Raw genomic sequence first — 14,312 nt, 5'->3', positions numbered from 1 at the left:
TTTCTTTTTTCTTTTTTCTTTTTTCTTTTTTCTTTTTTTTTTTTTTTCTTTTTTCTTTTTTTCTTTTTTCTTTTTTCTTTTTTCTTCTTTTTTCTTTTTTCTTTTTTCTTCTTTTTTCTTTTTTTCTTTTTTCTTTCTTTCTTTTTTTCTTTTTTTCTGGTGTAATAAAGCCCAGACATGGATTACAGTCACTTCTTTTTTCTTGTCTAGGTCTTACCCAGAAGAAATTGGGCCAAAACATTGGCCAAGCTCCCGATTCACTCATGTGATGAAGCTGCGACAGGCTGCCCTGCGTGCTGCCCGGGAGAAGTGGTCAGACTATATCCTGGTAAATACAAGTTTGATTTATTAGCTGGCCTCAGGCAAAAGCTTTCCAGGTGCTTACTTGGATACTGGGGGCTGTCAAAAAGTTTTCTCTCCATCTAAAGACAAATTGAGATGTCGTGGGTCATTTCTTGGTCTGGTGAGCCAGAGACTTTGCAGTGGGGGCGGTGAGTCCTTGGGTAAGCTTGGAGCTTTTTCCACAGGCATCAGGATTGAACACAGTCCTGGTGCTGGGAGGTACCTACAAGGTACTCAGATTGAAACCCCACTGTTTGGGGTGAAAAGGTGAAATGTAAAGAAAATAGTTGTGCAGAGCAGTTGTGGGAAGATGCTGCCTTGGTCGCTGTGAGGGGGGTTGTTCCCAAAGCCTCCAAGCAAGGTGAGGTATGAGGGCAGTTTAGGAGTTGTCCTTGATGCTCTTCACAGAATGAACTCGTCCTGAATTTTCAGTGATGTTATTTTCCCTTGCAGCTCCCTGGTGCCTGCACTGGTGTGAGGTTGTGTCCAGTCAGGGAAGCTCTCTGCCCATCTCACTGCTGTGCCCAGGCGCAGCTGCCCCCAGGTTTCCCTGTGGCAGCCCTGTGCCCTATGGAGTCAAACCCACCAGCTCACTGCTTTTAGGGTGTTTTTTGCCAACCTCCTGGATTCATAAAATTGTTAAGGTTGGAAAATACCTGAGATCTCTGAGTCCAGTTGTTGACCTGCCATGTTCACCATTAAGCCACATTCCCAAGTACCAGATGCACACATATTTTGAACACTTTCCAGGGATGGTGACTCCACCCCTGCCCTGGACAGCCTATTTCAATGCTTGGCCACTCTTTTAGAAGAAATTTTTCTTAATATCCAATCTAAACTTCCCATGGTGCAGAGCCCAATGCCCCCCAGCTGCCCCCTCCTGTCAGGGAGTTGTGCAGAGCCACAAGGTCTCTCCTGAGCCCTCCAGCTCCCTCAGCTGCTCCTGGTGCTCTAGCCCCTTCCCCAGCTCCATTCCCTTCCCTGGACGTGCTCCAGCCCCTCAAGGTCTTTTCTCATTGTGAGGGACCAGAGGTGCCCTAGCAGTGGCAGCACAGGGGACAGGCACTGCCTTGGGCCTGTGGCCACACCAGGGCTGGTCATGTGCCTCTGGCTGTCTCATTCCCAGGAAAGCATCAGGGGAATCGTACTGTTTCATCTATTAACAATTTTTTTTCCTTCTTCCTTCTCTCTGTAGTTTATTGATGCAGATAACTTACTGACCAACCCCCAGACTCTGAACCTGCTGATAGCAGAAAACAAGACACTGGTGGCACCGATGCTTGAGTCCCGCTCCCTCTACTCCAACTTCTGGTGTGGCATCACTCCCCAGGCAGGTGACCTCGTGGAGGGTGCTGGGGAGCTGTGTGAGTGGTGTCCTCCAGGGGCTCCTGCCCCTGCCTCTGGAGCAGCAGGCATCCTTCCTGTTCTTCCCATCCTTCCTGTGGGCTTTCCCATCTGCTGCTGTAGTCTTTTTCTTCTGACCAGAAGCTGCTGTAGCTCTGAGGTGGTGTTAACACATGATACAATTCCACTAACCACACAAAAATTACTGATAAACAGATCAGAATTTTTTTAAGGTGGTTCCATGTTTGTATAATGGCCTTAAAACCCCGTTTTAGGCCAGTTTTTCTGTATAGTGATGCTAATCCAAGAGGAATTTGCTTTTCTTTCCACAGCTCTCCATTGTGTCTAAGTTATCTTTCTCATCTATGAACAAGATTTTTGAAATGGGGCAACATCCTTTGCCTTGTAGGGACTGTGTGTGCTGAAGTAGGCATGTAATAGGTACTGGTGCTGAGCCTAAAAATCAGAGTTTCATGTTACCTTTTCAATGTTACCTTTTCATGTTACTTCTGACCCACATAACAACTGCATTGGGTCAGAGCACAGGTTCATCTGCAGATGTCCAGGGAATAGTATAAGGATAGGGCAAAAAAGTGTTACTTCCCCAAAATACTTTTCTATCCTCTGGCAATCCCCTTCCAGGTTTTTGAGGAATATATTTGTCTTCAAAGCTCACAGTGATTTTTTTTTATTCTACAGAAATCCCTGTCTTAATCTATTTTTTTGGCACCCACACCATCTTCTGGCAAGGAGTTGCACAGTTCAGACTAAGTAATTGGATAAAAAAAAATAGTAGGAAAGGGTCCAGAACTTTCCAAATTCTTGGGAAGTAAATACAGAGATAAGAAAAGGGGTGTGGTGAGGTGTGTTTACTTGTTTCACTTGGGTTTGTTTACTTTGTTCAAAAATAAACTTCATAGCAAAGGTACTGATTGTGCTCTAAGTTCTTAAGTCTAAGTTGTGAGTCAGCCGGGTTTTCCACTGGGGTACATCAGCCCTGCTCCACAGGCTGAAGGGCATCTCTGCCCACGTGCACCAGCCCCAGCCCCAGCCCTACCTCTCCAGCAGGAAGTTTCCACCATCACCAGCACTAGCTGAGGAAAGGAGAGAGGAAAACCAGCAAAGGCATCTTGCAAAATTTGGTTAAAAAGAAATCTTGCTGAAGTGAACAGGAAAGTTCTCCCTTTATTTTTCCTTTTCTTTTGTTTCTGCACCAGTCCCAGGGCTTCATGTGCTCAGCGTTGCTCTCCCAGGGGACTCAGGGAGGGAATAACAGCTGGAGCATGCCCTGAAACACAGCCTCCCCCTGGCACCGAGCCACGGCGAGCCAAGCCCAGCTCCAGACAGGCTGACATTTATCTGTCACACAGCAAACCCTGGGAGATGCAGCACGGCAGCAGCGTGGGGGGGTTGGAGCCCTCCTTGCCTACATATGATTCACGAGCAGGGAACAGCCCCAAAGACATGGAGTGAGCCACTGGAGGAGGAAAGATGAGTGTCCAGCATCTTCACCTGCAGGCATTCTCAGGTGTCTGTTAAAGGCTGGGCATGTTAACGCTTCCTTTGGTGGGAATGCCAGTCACATCTCTTCGCACGTGCTCCTTCCTGTGGCTGTTGGGATGGCTGTCTGGGATAGCCCATCCTCACAGTATGGTCACAGTGTATCTGAAGGGCAGAGGGAGATGGCCGATCCATAACCAGGCACGTGCACCACACCATGGCCCTGCGTAGCCCAGGGCAGAGCAGTTCTGCCAGCATTTGCTCAGCCAGTGCCTGAATGCTCATGGAAAACAGAACATTAATGGAGCTTTAACTTCTTTTAGTGACTCATTGTTTCCGTAAAGCCCAGAATCTGCTCTGGATTCAACCATCCAGATGTCAGTTTGGTGTTCTAGGATTTTCTTCCTGAAGGAATTCAGTGTATTTATTTCCACATGAGCCACACACTGGGTGATTCACCCAGAGTGCTGGAAGACTGGCAGAGCTCCTGGGTACAGGGAATTATCCAGCAGCTGACTGAAGTACCTCCCTAGGCAGAGTCAGGAGTGAGTGTCAAACCTGCTTGCCCCGGGATGGAGGAAGCAGGGATTCTTACACAGCTGGTGGAGACTGAGATGTTGCCTTCACTGCAGTGTCAACAAACGGTTTTTTTAAAAGTCAGGGATAGAATTAATTTGCAGGTCCTACTTTCTGAAATACTAAACGGACTTTGGGCCTGTTGAATGTGGAGGATGTCATGGATGCTCAGCAGCTTCCAGGATCAGGCTGGAGAGTCTAATTGCAAAAAGGGTTTTGAAGAACCAGGAGAAAATAGTCTGATGTTTGAAGCTCCATTGCAGGGGAATTTTGCAGTGGACAGGCTTGGATCTCCAAGAGCTCCTAAAATAGAGGGAGAAGGTCAGTCTTTAACTTTTGGAATGAAGACTGTTTCTAAATACTTGACTGAGCCCTTTCCAAATGGGAGACACTGAAAAAGCTGAGAGTCAAGCCCTGGTGAACCTCTGCTGGAGAGGTCAGGGCATGAGCTTTTGCTAAGGAACAGCTTTGAAACAGGGATCTCTTGTAACAACAGCCCCCTCTTTGTGGTTTCAGGGCTATTACAAGAGGACCTTGGAGTATCCCCTGATTCGGGAATGGAAGAGGATGGGCTGTTTTGCTGTCCCCATGATCCATTCCACATTCCTTATTGACCTGAGGAAGGAGGCCTCCACCAAGCTGATGTTCTACCCTCCACACCAGGACTACACCTGGAGCTTCGATGATATCATGGTCTTTGCCTTCTCCAGTCGCCAAGCAGGTGTGTCCAGGGCCTCTGCTGGGGAGGGGTCACTCCTAGAGAGACACAGACCTCCTCTGCAGGTTCACAGCCCAAAAGTCCTGGATGGACTTCTGTGGGGAGTTCAGACCCTATTCCCTTTCCTCTCTGGGATCCGGTCAGGAATAACCAGCAGCAAGTGACTGGAAAGGCAGTTTTGGATTGCTGCTAGCTTCAAAGGATTTGGGGGCTGTTCTTGGGACGGGGCCATAATTCAGAGACAAAACATGTGACTCCGCCTTTGGTTTTTGTCATGGCAGCTGAACACAGGTGGGTGCTGGGAGAGTGGAAGGTGGTCTGCTGGTGAGATACCTAAAGTCACCACTTCCAAAAGATCCATGAGGAAAGGGGTGGGGGCAAGAGACTCTTCTTAAACCATAGAATCCTAGAACAGTTCAGGTTGAGACGGACCTTAAAGCTCATCTCATTCTAACCCCCTGCCATGGGCACAGACACCTTCCATGAGACCAGGTTGCTCCAAGCCCCATCCAGCCTGGCCTTGGGCACTTCCAGGGAGAGGAAATCTCTGGCTGTTCATGTTTGAAGAGAGCTCCAGGTGTCGCTGAGACATCACTGTCTCTTAAGTGCCTGATGCTTCTGCTGTTCATGCCTGTGGTGAGGATGTTTAGTCCCATTTATTTCTGGAGAGTGGCTCTTGTGAGTGTTCTGTCTCCAGCAGAGTCCAGGCTGGCAGACCTGTGTGTAGCAGTGTCAGAGCTGAAGGGGGCTGCCAGGACTGTAATGGCTATCTGTGTTGTTGTTTGCGTGCTATGTTGAAAAGGGAAGAGTTTGAGGCATTATAAGGAAAATGGGATTGGTGAAACTTCAGCAGCACCCGTAAGTGCCTTCTGTTCAGAGATCGTGAGTGGGTTGGTGACTTTCTGGGGTGAATTAGCAGGGAAAAGTTGTTCATGGGTCCTCTGAGTGATGTGCAGTTGGTGCTCCCTGTCCTCTGCAGAAGATGTAAAGTTAAGGAGAGCAGGAAGGGCTGCTCTTGGGAACAGACAGGCAGGGAGAAAGCCAAGGGAAGAAGGGTGGCTGTTGTTGTTCTGCAGGCTGAGCCTGCCTCCCCACTGTTCCCAGAACAGCACAGCAGCCACAAGCTGCCTGTAGCTTCCCTTTTAGTGGTGGGTCTGGTTGGCAGGTCTTGACAGCACCAAAAATGATGTTGTTTTCTTGGCAGACTGAGCAGGGCGTTCTCAAAATCAGCTGTGAGAGGATGAGGAGTGTCAGATAAGATGAATGATGGAGGAGAGGCAGCAAGAGCTGAAATTGGAACCCTTGGGGGACAGAGGTGAGAAGTGAATTGCAGAGCAGATTCAGGGTCCTGACTTTCAGTCAGGACACCAGAGCAGAATCACAGAGTCAAGACCCCCAAGGCCATTGAGTCCAGCATTTCCCCAGCGCTGCCAAATCCATCACTGAACCATGTCCCCAGGTGCCACGTCTTGGCTCCAGAGGAAAGTTGAAGTTTAAGTTTGGAGAGCAAAGCAGGCTGCTTCGAATCTACCCCCTCCCACCCCCCACTTCTTCCCTCTGACAGCTTTCCCAGAAGTGCAGCCTCCAATCCATGTGGTAACTGTAGTGCATTCGCTCCAGCTGCTTCAGAAATATTTCAGGGATTCAAACCCATCATTTTTTCCTTCCATCCTAGAACACTGGCTTTTTCCAGGACTGACCCATGACATGAAAGGCTTTGCTCCAGCTGTCTGGCCCGTTGATCTGCTCAGAATGTTGGCTTGTGTCCTGGGCTGAGTTTTGTCACCCAGGATAAAAGGATGACATCCAAGTTCAGAAATGTGAAAAATGTGTGAGCTTCGAGGTAAACTTCTCTTTGGAGTAATTTCATTTACTTTCCCTGAAGTCAGAAATTATGTTGGCTTTTATCCCAGCCAAGTGCTGTGCTTAACACCTCAGATCAAGCTATCGATTTCCAACAGGGAATCTGCTGCTGGAAGCAGCTGTTCTGTGATACTCCAAAGAGGTGGTCCTACCTCTGTGAGAGGACGTGGCCTGTGTGGGAGTCCTGACTCTGAACAAAACTCAGAGCAGGTGTGTTACTGCCAACACTGGACTCTGCAGAGCCCCTTGCACTCACAGGAGAGCTTTTAGCCATCCAGGTCAGCCTGGAGAAAAGGAGCCTTGGGTGAGACTTTAGAGCTTCTTCCAGTGCCTAAAGGGGCTCCCAGAGAGCTAGAGAGGGACTTGGACAAGGGATGGAGTGACAGGATAGAGGGAATGGCTTCTGACTGCCAGAGGGCAGGGTTAGATGGGATATTGGGAAGGAATTGTTCCCTGTGAGGGTGGGGAGGCCCTGGCACAGGGTGCCCAGAGAAGCTGTGGCTGCCCCATCTCTGGAAGTGTCCAAAGCCAGTTTGGACAGGGCTTGGAGCAACCTGGGATAGTGGAAGGTGTCCCTGCCCATGGCAGGGGTGGAATGAGGTGAGTTTTATGGTCCCTTCTAGCCCAAACCATTCCATGATTCCATGATCTCCTGAGCTGCCTTTCAGCCTGGGTCTCTGAAGCCCTTGAGCCAGCCAGCAGGAAGGTCTGGTCACAGGGAAGTGGGGGCAATTTTGGTTCAACTATAGCTGTAGTTTTAGGACATGACTGTCCTAAATTTGTGACTGTAAATTTATAACTGTATCTATGTCCTAAGTTTATGACTGTAAATACTGGACACTGCCTTTAAAGCCTGTTAATAATAATACAAATACCTTAGTTTTTCTATCCCTTGTAGCAATCATTTAACTTTATTATAAAAACAGAGTTGGAGAGTGAGTCCCCATCCCCACTTTATGGGAGCTTTACAATTTTAAAGTACCTTTTATCCCAGACAGAACAGGAACACTGGTGTGAATCTGTGCAGATTAAGTGTGTTCAAGGCAGCGGAAGATAAGAACAGAGATCAGTGAGCCAGAGAAGATTTGTTGATTAGATCAGTGCCAAATCCATTAATGTCAGCAGGTAGTATTTTTTTATTCTGCCATTTAACTAAATTGCAGCTGACAGCTGAATGTGTTTTGGCAAGTAGCATAGCCAGCAATTTACTTGTAGAACTTAAAATGAGAGAAACACCAGGGTCATTAGTGCTGACAGTTCTGCCCTGCTAAAAATACCAGGGATTAGAGGCACTAATAGATGAAAGCATCAGCACACCAGGTAGTGTCTGCTTTTCATTTATTTTCTCGAGGGAGGGGGCTGGTTAAGCTTGTTTCATTAAAAAAAAAAAAAAAAAAAAGATAAAGGCAGTTGTTGGCCTTGGGTTCTAGCAGCTTTGATTTGGGTTAGTTAATAAAGGACCTTAGCAGAACTCAATGAAAAACAACAGAAATACTTCCCTTGTCTTCTCTGGATGTGGCTTTTGAGCATGTTGCCTGATTTTACAGACAGAGTTACAGCCAGTGGTGAGCAAATCCTTGTCATCCCAGGGGGAAAAGTGTTTTGCTGATGCTGGGGTGTTCTCACTCTGAGTCTGTGCCCTGCAAATGCATCTGTTCTGAGGACAGGCTTTGCACCTTCTCTCTGTTTCCCGCCTTCAACAAGCAGTTGCTAAAGCTTTTGAGTAGAAGGGTGTTACATTATCACATCTGTTCTCTTCACTGGTGTCTCGCTCTGGGATTTTCCTTTAATCTTCAGCGCACAGTAAAAATTAGTCCTGGAGAGGAAAGGACCGTGTTCGGTGGTGACCTGGCATTTTGAAGGTTGTTGTCATATGTATTCCTCAAAGTCCTTTGCCAGCACAGGTGAAAATGTATCAGAGCAAAAGGAAGCAGTGATAAAGATTAGAACAGGTTGAGTTAGAAGGGACCTTAAAGCTCATCTTGTTTCGTTTCAGGAACACCTTCCACTATCCCAGGCTGCTCCAAGCTCCGTTCAGCCTGGCCTTGGACACTGCCAAGGATGTGGCAGCCACAGCTTCTCTGGGCAACCTGTGCAAGGGCCTCAGCACCCTCACAGGGAACAATTTCTTCCCAATATCCAATCAAAGCACACTCTGTTTCAGTGGGAAGCCATTCTTCCTCATCCTGTCACCCCAGGCCCTTGGGGTTAGTTAGGCAACCAGTAGGGATTGGTTTTATGAGAGAGGCCACTTGCTGCCAGCAACACAAAACAGAAAGTGGGACTGGAATGATTTTGAATTGTTTGCTTATGAAGCAGAACTTTTTGGGACTGAGGTCCTGGCACAAGTGTGTTTGTAGCTATGTAGCCACAGAGCAGTGAAATGCCCTGGTAGCAGGCCTGATTGTAGTTTCTGCTTTTCTGTGATCTCCAGGAGTACAGATGTTCATCTGCAACCGTGAGCACTATGGGTTCCTTCCCATGCCCCTGAAACCACAGCAGTCACTGCAGGAGGAAGCTGAGAACTTTGTGCACACCCTGATAGAGGCCATGAGTGAGTTGCTGTGTCTTTGCCATGATGGACCCCCCCAAGTTAATGCCTACAGAGCTCTCCTGCCAGCAGCCCAGCTCTCATTCTCCTGAAGTCTGCATCCTGACCTGACCACTCTCATAGTGTTTTGATACACAGTTTTCTGAAATTTTCCACCACTTCTCTACCTAGGGATATAATTGCTTCACAGTCAGGTCAGCCCCATCCACGAAATCCCGCAACTTCCCCAGATCACATGCATCTTTCGGGTGGAATGGGTGCTGCATGTCCATGTTTTCTTCCTGATGTCTGTGGCACATGGCTGGTGGCTCTGGCTTTGCCATGTGATGCTTGCTGCTGTTCCCGTCCTGCAGTGGCTTCTCATCCCGGCTCCCGCGGGCTGTGAGGAAGACACTTGTAGACACATTTTGTCCATTGCAGGGTGTGCACGAGGGTGATGTTTGGGGTCTCTCCTCTCTTTCAGTCGATCGCCCTCCTGTGGAGCCCTCTCAGTACATCTCTGTCCCTCCGAAGCACCCTGACAAGATGGGGTTTGATGAAGTAAGGAGCCTGTTCTGGTGTTTATTGTCTTGTCTTCTCGCTCATCACCTGATCCTTAACGTCCCTTCCAGCTCAAACCATGCCGTGATTCTATGTTGTAGTCCAGCCAGCAAGAGAAGGCAGAAGTGAGGCTTGTCTTAGGGTGACTTTGTGATGTGTGTCCCATATCGCTGCCCTATGCCCAGAAATTAATTATTTTTCCCAAACCTGGTGGGGAAGGGGTGGTTGTGCCTTCTCTCAGAGGATATATTCTGAATTTCGAAACAGGCTGAAAAGCAGGTTAACTCCCCAGTTCTTCTGCTGTTTGTTCTGCATCTGATTCTGCAGAGCAGCTCGGCCTCCCTTCCATCTGTGACGGAAATTGGGCCTTTGGGAAAGCTCTCCAGCTTTCCAGTGGCAGGAGGGAAGGATTTCTCTCACCTGAGAGAGACATTGGCAAGCTGGGAGCAGGTGGGGCATCCAAGCCCCAGCTTGGGTATCCCCCAGGGGTGCAAACCATGCCTGGGGAGAAGGCTGGAGAAGGACCTGCCAGGCTTTGATTGCCTGGTGTCTGTGTTATTCCCAGAGCCAGCAGCCGCTGTGTGTGCAGCTGCCAGGGTGGCTCTGGGACCGAGGGAGTTGTGGGGATCAGGGGAGCCTTTGTCTTTTTGGTGTGCTCTGCTCCGTCTGTTTGTGGGGCTCCTGAAGCTGAACCTGATCCAGCTGTGTGTCTTTGAGCATCTGTGTTTAGAGCACAGCTGGTCCAGGTTTTTTCTGTTGTCCTTTGTGTCTGCGCTTTATCCAGTTTATTATTCTTTCATTTGTAGTGAGCTGGAATTCTTACTGCGTCTTACTGGGATGAGGATTTACTCCACAGGCTACAAGGCTATGCTTGTATCAGTCTGCTTGGGACTGAAAAATATCCCTGAACCCTTGAGGGTTACCTGCAATGAGGGCTTCAGCCCTCAGGCTTCCACCAGTCTCCTCGAGGCTTTGGACAGGGTCCTGCCCAGACATCTCTACTCCCAGCCTTGACTCTCTGCTCTAGCAGGGATCACAGTGGATTTTCAGTGCCTGAAGTAATCACAAAAATCCTCTCTTTACCATGGCTTTGTACTTGGATGGTGGCCCCGCTGAAAACCCTAAATCCAGGCAGTGGCAGTGTTGTGGGTCAGTGCAGACTCATGTTACTCTGTTTGATACAGGATATTTAGGTTTGCTATAAACCTGAATATCCTGTATCTTTGGAAATTATAGACCAGGCTCTAACTGGTCTCCCCTCACTTTTCTTCATCCTCAAAGAGCAAGTTTCCTCCATGAACATCCATAAAAAATAGAAGAAGCCTCTACAGTTTCAACTCAAAACCAACTCCAGCTTTTTGACAAATTCTGAACAACATGGAATGAACACACATGTGGTATTTTCCAGTGGGGCTGCTGGAGAAAGGTGGATCAGGACTTCCCCTCTCCCTCCCCCCCAGCTGGGAGTCTGATGTCCTGATATCTTTCTCTTCCGTCCAGATTTTCATGATCAACCTGAAGCGTCGCAAGGACCGGCGAGATCGGATGCTGCGGACGCTTTACGAGCAGGAGATTGCAGTGAAGGTAGTGGAGGCTGTGGATGGAAAGTGAGTTTTGGTTGGGCTTGAGGATGTTTTCAGAGTGGAATGTGCTTTACTGCTTCACAGCATGTCCTTGGATGCCCTGGCCTCCTTCCAGCCGGGCAAGGTTGGCTGGCGGGGAGTTGGATCTCCCTGACCATCTGTTTGGGGCAGTTCTGCTCCGTTTCTTTCTTCCTTTGCAATTAGTCAGTCTCTGTGAGAGAACCCAGGGCACTGGGGTTCAAATTAAGGTCAAAATCAGGTTAAAATCTTACAGGTTTCTGTGAATGGAGCAATTAACTCCTGGGAATATTGTCCATCCTAGTGCTGCAGAGCTGTGGTGCTACAGCATTAACCCTGACACAGTCCTTTCCAAGCTTACTCTAAGGTCTGGAGCACAAGTCTTTTGAAGAGCAGCTGGGGGCACTCAGCCTGGAGAAAAGGAGGCTCGAGGGGGACCTTTTGGCTCTCCACAACTCCCTGACAAGAGGGGGCATCCAGGGAGAGGTCAGGTTCTGCTCCCAGGGAACAAGGGAGAGGACAAGAGGAAAAAGCCTCAAGCCATGCTGGGGAACGTTCAGGCTGGACAACTGGGAAAAATTTCTTCATGGAAAGGGTGGTCTGGCACAGGCTGCCCAGGGCAGTGGTAGAGGCCCCATCCCTGGGAGAAGGCTGGGTTAATGCTTAGATTCGAGGGTATTAGAGGTCTTTTCCAATCTTAATGATTCTGTGGTTCTAAGGCATTTTAAGACCATTTTATAATGAGGAATCAAGGCAGAAATTTTGAGTTCGTGAGTTGTGAAAAGGTCTCAAGGAAACGGGAGCCCACATGCCATCTAGTGGTCTTGGAGACTTGGGATCCCATCAAGGCCTCAGAAAATTAATCAAAGCCAAGCACCTGGCAAGTGGATGGTCCCAACAGGAAGTTTTTGGCAGAGTTAAAGATAATTGATGGTCCCATGAGAGGTCTTTGGCAGAGTTAAGGATACGATGTATCAGCTTGATTTAGAGATGTAAATCAAGAAGGTAATTTTCCTCTGTGTTTTTGAGCAAAACAAGTGTAGGAATTTCTCAAGGTGTGGCTTTTCCCTGAACATCAGCAGCATTCCCCATGCCGTGCCCATGTCTGGCTTGAATTGATTTATTCTTTTGCAATGGTGCTAGATACTCTCTGTTTCCCAGAGCACTGAACACGAGTCAGCTCAAAGCTCTCAGCATCGAAATGCTGCCGGGGTACCGGGACCCATATTCCTCCAGACCCCTGACCAGAGGAGAGATCGGCTGCTTCCTGAGCCACTACTACATCTGGAAGGAGGTGAGGATTTTGGGGTGCCTTGGGGGTCCTGCAGAAAGGCGCTGTCTCCTGGTGCATCGCCAGTCCTGGTGCAGAGCATCGGATCCAGCCCAGGTTTCTGGAAGTGTAGGATGGAACTGATTTCCTTGGATTGCAGGGGTCTTTCTTGAATGCAGTGTTGACCTTTCACATCTCCCCTTTCCCCTTCCAGTAGCTAAAAGGGCTCCAAGAGAGCTGGAGAGGGACTTTGGACAAGGGATGGAGGGACAGGAGAAGGGGAATGGCTTCCCACTGACATTGGGGGCAGGGTTAGATGGAGTATTGGGAAGAAGTTCTTCCCTGCAAGGGTGGTGAGGCTCTGGCACAGGGTGCCCAGAGCAGCTGTGGCTGCCCCATTCCTGGAAGTGTCCAAGGCCAGGTTGGATGGTGCTTGGAGCCACCTGGGATAGTGGAAGGTGTCCTTGCCCATGGCAGAGCTGGATGGGCTTTGAAGTCCCTTCCAACCCAAACCATTCTGGGATTCTGTGATTCATTTGCCCTCAGCTCTAAGTGGTTTTTATCAGAACATTTTCATGACTGTTTTTGCAATCCATGCAATATCCTGCCTGGGGCAAGTTTGCTTAGAAGAAAGGCAAGAAGGTTTTGAAAAGCAAATGGGGTTAAAAAAACACTCCTGGTTTTTTTCCCCTAATTCTGCATCTGGACTGGAGCAAGTTCTAGTGACTTGGCATATCATGTATATGTCACAGAGTGGTTTTCCACCCTCCCTGCCTGCATGGTCTGGGAGGCAGTGCCAAGTCAGGGTCGCCTCGGTGACAGCAAGGCATCCATGGGGGCTACTGTGCTCATGTTGGAGCCCTCATGTTTCAGGTGGTGAGCAGGGGCCTGGAGAAGACACTCGTCATTGAGGACGATGTGCGCTTCGAGCACCAGTTCAAGAGGAAGCTCATGAAGCTGATGGACGACATCGAGCAAGCCCAGTTAGACTGGGAGCTTATGTAAGTTCCTGCTCCTCTGGGAGCTCCTGGGTGCATGAGGAGGTTGGCAGCACTTCTGGGGCGTGGGAGAGGTGCAGTTGATGCTGCAGTGCAGGGGACAGTGGCACAGACTTCTGGGTGGCTCTTCCCATCGGGACGGATCTGCCCTCTGGGGCAGCTGGTGCCGGGAGGCCCCATAGGCACCATCCCTGCCTGTGGTGGACAGTGTTGTTTGACCTCAGCTGTGTTGGAGATGCTGCTGTGACAGAGGAACCAGCAGAGCTCAGTCCTGAGCCTCCGACTGTCACATTAGGTCCCTTAGGAAGCCTTTCACAGCTGTACCACCCACTGGGTTAGACTTGGATGTCTGGGAGTGGGGCAGGATAGAAATCTGTGAGCTGTGTCAGGGATTGCTTCTGGGATTGAACCTTTGCCCTGCCCTGGCTGACATGAATAGCCTTGTCCTGATTGCTACAGATTCACTTTGGTTCCCATCTCCTTGATCTTTTTACCCCTGAAGCTACATTGGCCGGAAAAGGATGCAGGTACAGGAGCCCGAGAGAGCCGTTCCCAATGTCCGGAACCTGGTGGAAGCTGATTACTCCTACTGGACCCTGGGGTATGCCATCTCCTTCCACGGGGCTCAGAAGCTCATCAGGGCTGAGCCCTTCAGCAAGATGCTGCCTGTGGATGAATTCCTGCCCATCATGTACAACAAGCACCCTGTGTAAGTCCCTCTGTGGCTCAGGGGAACACAGGCTGGGTCTTGCTGACTGATCTTAAGCCAGATCTTGTTGGTAGCATGGTTGGTGGAGACTCCTTGTGGTGCTTGGTTGTGTCCTCCTGGCACAGGTCAAAGGAGGTGACGGGGGAATTGTCCCTGCCTGGGGCAGGGCTTGTGGGCTGGTTCTAAAGCACTTGGCTGTCTCTGGGTACAGGCTTTGGTTCTACGGGTGTGTGTGGTTGTAAGGATGTGTTTCCGGCTGTACCCCAGCACCTACTCCCACTCCCAGACCAATCTGCTCTT

At 49.2% G+C, this 14,312-nt stretch overlaps 1 protein-coding gene across 2 annotated transcripts in view; it reads left to right on the top strand.

Annotated features, from left to right (window-relative positions):
* Nucleotides 1–14,312, top strand: part of COLGALT2 (collagen beta(1-O)galactosyltransferase 2) — a 47,728-nt gene that overhangs the window by 31,721 nt on the left and 1,695 nt on the right. For both annotated transcript variants that reach the window (XM_042033962.1, XM_042033961.1), the window contains 9 exons: nucleotides 211–328; nucleotides 1,538–1,672; nucleotides 4,279–4,483; nucleotides 8,778–8,897; nucleotides 9,358–9,434; nucleotides 10,935–11,041; nucleotides 12,197–12,329; nucleotides 13,179–13,306; nucleotides 13,806–14,012. In XM_042033962.1, coding sequence (XP_041889896.1) covers nucleotides 211–328; nucleotides 1,538–1,672; nucleotides 4,279–4,483; nucleotides 8,778–8,897; nucleotides 9,358–9,434; nucleotides 10,935–11,041; nucleotides 12,197–12,329; nucleotides 13,179–13,306; nucleotides 13,806–14,012 — 1,230 coding nt within the window. The remainder of the gene's footprint in view (nucleotides 1–210; nucleotides 329–1,537; nucleotides 1,673–4,278; nucleotides 4,484–8,777; nucleotides 8,898–9,357; nucleotides 9,435–10,934; nucleotides 11,042–12,196; nucleotides 12,330–13,178; nucleotides 13,307–13,805; nucleotides 14,013–14,312) is intronic.

Source organism: Corvus kubaryi, unplaced genomic scaffold, assembly GCF_017639235.1.
Source record: "Corvus kubaryi isolate FWS band 111438036 unplaced genomic scaffold, C.kubaryi_AGA036_p1.0 37361, whole genome shotgun sequence".
NCBI lineage: Eukaryota > Metazoa > Chordata > Aves > Passeriformes > Corvidae > Corvus > Corvus kubaryi.
This window is presented reverse-complemented; position numbering and strand designations above follow the sequence as displayed.